The 8,056-nt window shown below is 63.7% G+C and overlaps 1 protein-coding gene across 1 annotated transcript in view; it reads left to right on the top strand.

Moving 5' to 3' along the window:
- The window catches only part of GGT1 (gamma-glutamyltransferase 1), a 21,871-nt gene extending 14,530 nt beyond the window's left edge, over positions 1–7,341 (top strand). Inside the window, exons 10-17 of the mRNA XM_004607439.2 lie at positions 1–97; positions 1,139–1,285; positions 1,619–1,755; positions 5,715–5,902; positions 6,225–6,352; positions 6,444–6,556; positions 6,655–6,768; positions 7,066–7,341. The exon at positions 1–97 is cut by the window's left edge and continues 61 nt beyond it. Coding sequence (XP_004607496.1) covers positions 1–97; positions 1,139–1,285; positions 1,619–1,755; positions 5,715–5,902; positions 6,225–6,352; positions 6,444–6,556; positions 6,655–6,768; positions 7,066–7,212 — 1,071 coding nt within the window. The 3' untranslated portion in view covers positions 7,213–7,341. The remainder of the gene's footprint in view (positions 98–1,138; positions 1,286–1,618; positions 1,756–5,714; positions 5,903–6,224; positions 6,353–6,443; positions 6,557–6,654; positions 6,769–7,065) is intronic.
- The last annotated feature ends 715 nt before the right edge of the window (positions 7,342–8,056 follow it).

The following is an 8,056-nucleotide window of genomic DNA, read 5'->3' on the forward strand; positions in this document are numbered from 1 at the left end:
TTAGCCAAGACGTTCGAGACGGTGGCCAGGGAGGGCGCTCAGGCCTTCTACAGAGGGAGTCTCTCGGCCCAGATTGTCAAAGACATCCAGGATGCAGGTGAGCCTCCGCCCAGGCCCCCCGGCGCGTCTGTCTGTGGCGGGAGACGAAGCCGCGCTTCCTGGGTGCGGGAGAGAAAGATGCTGGTGTGGGGGGTGGGGGGGCAGGGGTGGTTCATGCAGGCGTGGGTGGGAGCGTGGGGTGGGGACTCACCTATGGGCAGATCGGGGCAGACTTCCTGTTTGAGTTTTGTTTTGCTTGGGGGGGCCGCACCCAGCGGAGCTCAGGTCTTACTCCTGGCTCTGTGCTCAGGGCTCACGCCTGGCAGGGCTGTGGGGGCCAGACGGGGGCGCTGAGGATCAGACCCACCTCAGCGGGCTGCGAGAACAGTGCCCTCCCCGCCGTCCGACGGCCCCGGCCCCCTGCTCGGGCTCTCTGTGGGGGCTGAACTTCCCTGGCAGAGGAGGTTGGAGTGGGTGGGCAGAGAGAGGAGGGTCCCTGCCAGTAGAGGGAGCCGCCAAGGCCCTGAGAGGGTCACGGGGTCCGCCGGGGTGGGCTTGGTGAGAGAGGGCGTGTCTGCGGTCGGGGCAGGTCCTGACAGAACGGAGTTTAGGAGCTTGGCTGCGGTGTTCTTCGTGTTGTTATTTCTGTCTGCGTGTCGCGGAAGAGGGAGATTAACTTGTTGCCCTTTACCACCAATGCCGGAAATTAGTCTGTAAATACCTCAGCCGTCTGGAACCCTTTCCCTGGAGAGCTCAGCGCCTCTCTCCGCCCACCCATTAGTCATGGGAGAAGGAGGCGAGCCCAGGGAGAGGAGCTGCCAGTCCCCACAGAGAGAAGCCCCTGGGCCCCCCAGGGGAGAGAAGCGGCGGGGCAAGCTGGTTGAGGGGCCTGGCCATGGGGACATGGCATTGCCAGGGCGGGCATGGGGAGTAGCAGGTGGGTAGAGGGGAAGGGCTGGAGCAGGGTTCCCAAACTGACGGTCCTCGCACCCTCTGGGGACGCAGCCCACCCTCTCCCTGTGCCACAGCCCTGGGTGTCCACTGCTCGCCCACACCTGTGTCCACTCCCCTCCCCCACCGAGCGGCTGTCCCCTTACAGGGGGCATTGTGACTCTCAACGACCTGAACAAGTACCGTGCCGAGGTCCAGCCTCCACTGAGCATCAGGCTTGGGGACTCCACGCTCTACGTGCCAGGTGCCCCCCTCAGTGGCCCCGTGCTGGCCCTCATCCTCAACATCCTCAAAGGTGAGCTGTCCCCGCCCACCCGCAGGAGGCGCCGCGGCACAGGTCAGGGTGCGAGGCCCAGGAGGCTGCAGGAGGCGGCTGGGAGGGACGGGGTGTGATGCTGTGGCCCAAGGGATGGGCCGAGGGGGGACCTGGGCAGACTGAGTGGTGACCGCGCTCTTGTCTGGGTGTGTGGGACCCAGCGCTGCGGGGCTCCCGCCTCAGAAGCAGGCTCGGTTGACTGTGAGTCGTCTCCCTTCTGACGAGCCTCGTGGCTCCAGGAGAGGCGAGCCCTCCCTGGGGTACCTGGGAACCCCCCAAAGGCACCAGGTCTCTCCCAACCTGCCCCACCAGGGTACAAGTTCTCCCCGGAGAGCGTCAAGACAGCGGAACAGAAGAGCCTGACATACCACCGCATCGTCGAGGCCTTCCGCTTTGCCTACGCCAAGAGGACCCTGTTGGCAGACCCCAAGTTTGTGAATGTCACTATGGTGAGGGACAAGGGTTGGTCTGAGATGAGGAGGGCAGGCCCAGGGCGTGCCGGCTGGGGCTCTGTGGGGCTTTCCAAGTCTCGGGCACTAACAGAATGTTTTATTAATCCACTCTCACCGCCAACCTGACTCACGGTTCTACTATGTGCCGGGACAGATAGGAGACCCCGGGTCCAGTCTCTGCCCCACAGTTGAGTGTGCAGCGGGCTGGGAGCCAGGCCGGACAAGGACTCATTACCACACACCATCCCCGCCCTTCTCAGGGCCTTTGCTGAGGCTGTGCCCTTGGCCTGGAAGGTTCTAGAATGATCAGTGCTGAGGTGAGGAGAGTGAGGTGAGGAGGTCAGGTGAGGAGTATGATGAAGAGGTGAGATGAGGAGGGTGAGGTGAGGAGTGTGGGATGAGGAAGTACGGTGAGGAGGGTGAGATGAAGAAGTGAGGTGAGGTACATGAGATGAGGTGAGGTGAGGTGAGGTGAGGTGAGGTGAGGTGAGGTGAGGTGAGGTGAGGTGAGGTGAGGTGAGGTGAGGTGAGGTGAGGTGAGATGAGGTGTGTGAGATGAGGAGGTGAGGGGAGGAGGCCGAGATGAGGAGGTGAGATAAGGAGGTACGGTGAGGAGGGTGAAATGAGGAGGTATGATGAGGAGATGAGGGGCTGGAGTGATAGTACAGCAGGTAGGGCATTGCTTTACATGCGGCCAACCCAGGTTCAATTCCCAGCATCCCATACGGAGCCCCGAGCACCGCCAGGAGTAATTCCTGAGTGCGTGGTCCAGGAGTAACCTGTGTGCATCGTCGGGTATGACCCCCAAAAAAAGCAAAAAAAAAGATGAGGTGAAGCACCTTGAGATAAGGAGGTGAGGTGAGGAGGGTGAGATGAGGAGGTGAGATGAGGAGGTGAGATGAGGAGGTGAGGAGGGTGAGATGAGGAGGTGAGGTGAGGAGGTGAGATGAGGAGGTGAGGTGAGGAGGTGAGATGAGGAGGTGAGGTGAGGAGGTGAGATGAGGAGGTGAGGTGAGGAGGGTGAGATGAGGAGGTGAGGTGACGAGGTGAGATGAGGAGGTGAGGTGAGGAGGTGAGATGAGGAGGTGAGGTGAGGAGGTGAGATGAGGAGGTGAGGTGAGGAGGGTGAGATGAGGAGGTGAGATGAGGAGGTGAGGTGAGGTGAGGTGAGGAGTGTGAGATGAGGAATGTGCAGCATCCAGCAGTCAGGGGTGATCGATGAGAAGGAGGAGTAATGGGGGGGGGGGCGGAAATCCCATTCCAGCCTCCCTCAGCTGAGCTCTGGTCACAGCCCCCCTCACGCTCCCACCTCCCAGACCCACTCACCCTCCCCTGCCTGGCCCCGGGCTGTGGTCCCAACAAGGCCCCAGTGTGTCCCACCTGCCTTCTCTCTGCCAGACCTGACCGCCCCTCTGACTGGCCTGCACCCCCAGGGGACCCGGACAGCTCAGCTGTCCCTCTGCTCCTGGGGTCGCGTTTCTGGTAACCATTACCCCATCAGCCACTGCAGCCCGCGACCTGATAGCCTCTGTCCTAAGGGGACAGGACCTCTGCATGGGCTCCTAGTGGCAGAATGCAGAGCCCTGCCTGCAGCTCTGTTCCCTGCATCGTCTTTGTCTTCCAGGGTGCGGACTGAGTCAGGTGGCCGCGTCTCTAGAACCTGAGCTGCTGCCCCAAGTCTCTGCCCACCACCGTCTAGCTCCCAAGCCTCCACCCAGAGTCAGCCTGGCCCGCTCTGGTTATCTCCCTGGGCTTGACCCACACTTGCTGCCAGGTGTCTGGGTGCAGCCTCAGTTTCCCCATCGGCTCCTCTCTGCAGCTTCACACATTTGACCACTTCTCCTTCCTCTGCCCCACCTTTGTCCATCGCTTCCCTGCCCTTATCTTTGCTTCTGCTCACAGAACCCACTCAGGATGGTCTCTCCTGGGATGGGCGTCTCTCCCCCACCCACAGGGAGGCCACAGAACCCGAGAGACTTGGGGTGGGCATCTCCCCGGCGCCTCAGCCACTGCGCCATCTCTCCAGTCTCGTCCCGAGTAGCTCCTCGTGGCTCTTGTCCCTTTTCCAGCCAGAGGCAGTCGCCCCTAGATTTGACCTTCTGTTTCCTCAGGAATAGAATTCAGGGGAGAGAGTAGTCAGTCCCGGGGGTGTTGCTGGAACCTTCTCCAGTAGTGATCTCCAAACTTGCGGTTCACAGATCAGGGTCCCGCAGGGGTGAAGAGGTATAAAGCTAGCAGCATACCTCCTTGCTTCTGTTTCTCTGTGTTTTGGGGGGGAGGGGGCACGCCTGGTTGTGCTCAGTGCTCAGTCCTGGCTTTGTTCTCAGGGGTGACCCCTGCCTGTGCTCGGGCACCAAATGTGGCTCTGGGACTGCACCCGAGTTGGCCGTGTGCGAGGCGAATGCCCTGCCTGCCGTTCTAGCTCTCGGTCCCGACTGCTGCTCCGTGGGTCCGTGTGCAGGCCCAGTGCTGGTCCGCAGGGGTCAAAGGTGGAAGACACAGTTCCAGACGCGCCTTCCTGCTCGGTGCTTTGGGGCTGCCCCCGCGGCCTCTGTCTTTTCTCTCCTCTCTGTCTTCCCTCCCTCCCCGAGCCTCTGCCCACACTCATGGCCCTGAGGAGCCTCCAGCGCCGACGGCCCCCTCTTCATTTCCCCTTTTCGTCTCATCTGTGGTCACTTACCCGAAACAGGCGCGTGCCCACAGAAACAGGCTCTTCATTGTCCAGGGGGCACCTGCCCAACCTCAAGCTCCCACTCACCCCGCATTTGCCTCCATTACGGCCACCCTGGCCGAAGGCTTTGGGCTGGCCTCCCCCATTGTCTCTCACCTCATACACCTCTCAGACGGTCCTGTGGATCCCCACAGGGCCACCAGAGGGACCCCCTGAATACCCCCACGGGGCGCTCTCTCTCCCCCACCCCCGCCCCCGAAGCCTGAGTGCTCAGAGCCAAAGCCACATACTCAGGCTCATGAGGTCAAGAGCGGCGTTTCTCAGCTGAGGCCCAGGACAGTCCGGGGCAGCCACAGGTGGAACGAGGGGCCCCAGCACCAGACTAGGGGCCAGTCTGTAGGACGTGGGCACAGGAAGGAAACAGTCAGAAGGGGCCATGTCAACGCAAGGTTCATAGGGGCCGGGGAGATAGTGCAGTGTGAAGGTGCTTGCTTGGCATGAGGCTCTCCCGGGTTCGACCCCTGGCACCCCTTACGGTCCCCTGAGCCCCCCAGGAGTGGTGGTGAGCTGGAGCCAGGAGTAAGCCCTGAGCACTGGCAGGTGAGGCCCCAATCCTGTTCCCCGGTGCACACTAATCTAGAGGTCTGCCTGCTCCTTTTTATTGGCCACACCTGGTAATGCTCGGGCTCTGTGCTCAGGGATCCCTCCTGGCAGGACCCAGGGGACCATCTGGGGTGTTGGGGACCAGACCCAGTCGCTTGAGTGCAAGGCCAGAGCCTGCCCACTGTGCTGTCTCTCTGGAACCCAGCACTCTCAATCTTAATCTTACTCCTGAAATCCTCTCACTGTCGCTTGAGGATGCTGCCTCAGGCCCTTTGCACATCCAGGGTTCTTCCCAGAGCGCACCTCCTCTGAGAAGCCTTCCTGACCCCTCCTTGCCAGCCCACCATCCTCTCCATCCCCACCTGGCTGGCCCAATTCAGCATACACCGGTCTACCTTGGCCCTGAGGGCAGAGACCTGCGTGTCTGCCCCCTGCTGATGCCCCAGTGCTAGCTGGACACGCAGTACCAGCTCCGTGAAGGAACGAATGAGTGTGACAAGGAGGGGGACGCGAGTGGTGGCCTCACAGCGCCCCGCAGAGGCCGGAGAAAGGGGTCCCACGACCTCCGTGAGGTTCCGGGCGCCGAAGGGTTGTGGCCAGAGCCACAACTGCTCACACAAGCCTGTGCCCCCTCCCCTCCCCGCCCCTCCACCCCCTCAGGCCAGCTCTGGGGTCTCGGCAGGTGGTCCGCAACATGACCTCCGAGTTCTTCGCTGACCAGCTCCGGGCCCGCATCTCGGACACCAGCACACAGCCGAGCGACTACTACGAGCCCGTCTTCTACTTGCCGGAGAACGGCGGCACTGCCCACCTGTCCGTGGTCTCCGAGGACGGCAGCGCCGTGTCTGCCACCAGCACCATCAACCTCTAGTACGGGCCGGGCTGTGGGGTGGCAGGGCCGGCCAGGGGCTGTGTGCCAGCAGGGGGCTCCACCCACCCCTAATAGGGCGAGAGCTGAGGACTGCCCCCCCCACCTTGGTAGGACACTCCCCACTGGAAGGCAGGGCTGGGGCTGGGCGGGCAGGGCGGGGTCAGGCGGACACAACACTGGGGCTGGACGGGGCAGGATGGAGTCGGGTGGGTACGAGGGCTAGGGCTAGATGGGCAGGACGGGGACGTGTGGGCATGTGCGCTGGGCTGGACGGGCAGGACGGGGGCAGGCGAGCACGATGGTCTGACCCGACCCCCGCAGCTTTGGCTCCAAGGTGCGGTCCCCGGTCAGCGGGATCCTGTTCAACGACGAGATGGACGACTTCAGCTCCCCCAACATCACTAACAACTTTGGGGTGCCCCCCTCGAAAATCAACTTCATCCAGCCAGGTGTGGTGCTGGGGGCTTGAGCAGGAGAGGTGGCGGCCGTGTCCCGGGCAGACGGCTGACCGGCCTCTGTCCCTGTCCGCCCTGGTCACAGGGAAGCAGCCGGTCTCGTCCATGTGCCCGGTCATCATCGTGGGGCCGGACAGCCGCGTCCACATGGTGGTGGGCGCCTCTGGGGGTACGCACATCACCACCGCCACCGCACAGGTACGTGCAGCCCAGCACACCCCCTCTCACCCACCCCTACCTGGCCCTGCCCTGGGGCCTCTCTGACCGCCCCCCCCCCCCCCCCCCGCTGTCCCCAGGCCATCATCAACCATCTGTGGTTTGGCTACGACGTGAAGCAGGCAGTGGAGGAGCCCCGGGTGCACAACCAGCTCTACCCTAACACCACGATGGTGGAGAAAGGCATCGACCAGGTGGGGAAACTGAGTCAGGGCCCCTTGGGGGTGTGGAAGCCTAGACCTCCCAAGATGGCGCAGGGCAGGTGGCGATTGGGGTCCTCTGCCTGGGCCATCTCGAGTTCCCTGGCAGTGGCGGTCAGGCTCTGAACGAGGCCCCGTGGCCACAGCTGTGTCCCCCACCCCCCTCCGACTTGCTCCTCCTGGGCACTAGGCTAGACACGGTACAGGCTGTGTCCGGGAGGCCGAGATGAGGGTGGGGGCGGCTCAGAGGGTGTCCTGCTGAGGCCCACCTCGTTCCCTCCCACCCCGCAGGCCGTGATTGCAGGCCTCCATGCCCGGAAACATGTCACCAAGGAGGCGTCCCCCTATGTCGGTGTGGTGCAGGCCATCGTCCACACCGCCGACGGCTGGGCCGCTGCCTCGGACTCCAGGAAGGGCGGGGAAGCTGCCGGCTACTGAGCACTCCGACGGGGCCAGGCCGGCCGGCAGCCCAGCAGTGGGACTCTGGAGGCCGTCCTTCCCTTGGCAGGGCAGAGCAGTGCAATAAAAGGGGGTGCTCAGGGCAGCCTTGCCGGCTGGCCGCCCACTCACTCACTGGCCTCAGCATCCTGTGTATGAGACGGAGCCAGCACACCGGGAGAGGCGGCCTGGAAGGTCTTCTCACCTCCGGAGCTACCTGGGCTTTTTGTGGGATGTCAACAGATGGGGAAGAGGCTCACCACTGTCCCCTCTGGCCACCCCCACCTCCAGTCCCCAGCCTCCCGCCACTTGTCTCTGGGCAGACAGTGGCCATTCCCAGTGTTGGCCACTAGAGGGCACCACAGCCCGAGCATTGATGTGGGGAGCGGTGCAGGGAGGGAAGCTGGAGGCTTGTCCGGCCAACGCCAGGAACCTGGGTACCCGCTTCGCCCAGCTCACGTCCAGGCTCATCCTGATGGAGGGGGGGGTGAAGCTGAAGAATGTAGGATGAGTCTGGACAAGAGGCCGGAGACGGAGCTGAGCCCGCTGGTCAGAGCCAGGCCCCAGGGGGCTCTCCACACACCCGCCAGGGCCGGGAGTGAAGCCCACCCCACGCTGTCGTGGGCCCCGAAGGAGCCTAGGTCTCAGGGGATGGGCTCAGACTCGCCCCTGGAGCCCGGGGTCAGCGGGGGCAGGGGCCGAGGAGGGGCGCCTGGGGGCTGGAGGAGAGGAGAGACGGAGCGCCCGTCCAGCAGGGGCCAGCCTCCTGCCCTCCCAGAGCGCCTTGCGCTGAGGCCAGACCCCTCCGGGGGGACGGACTGGGTGGGGGAGGGGGAGCCAGGCC

Source organism: Sorex araneus, chromosome 11, assembly GCF_027595985.1.
Source record: "Sorex araneus isolate mSorAra2 chromosome 11, mSorAra2.pri, whole genome shotgun sequence".
NCBI classification, from domain to species: Eukaryota; Metazoa; Chordata; class Mammalia; order Eulipotyphla; family Soricidae; genus Sorex; species Sorex araneus.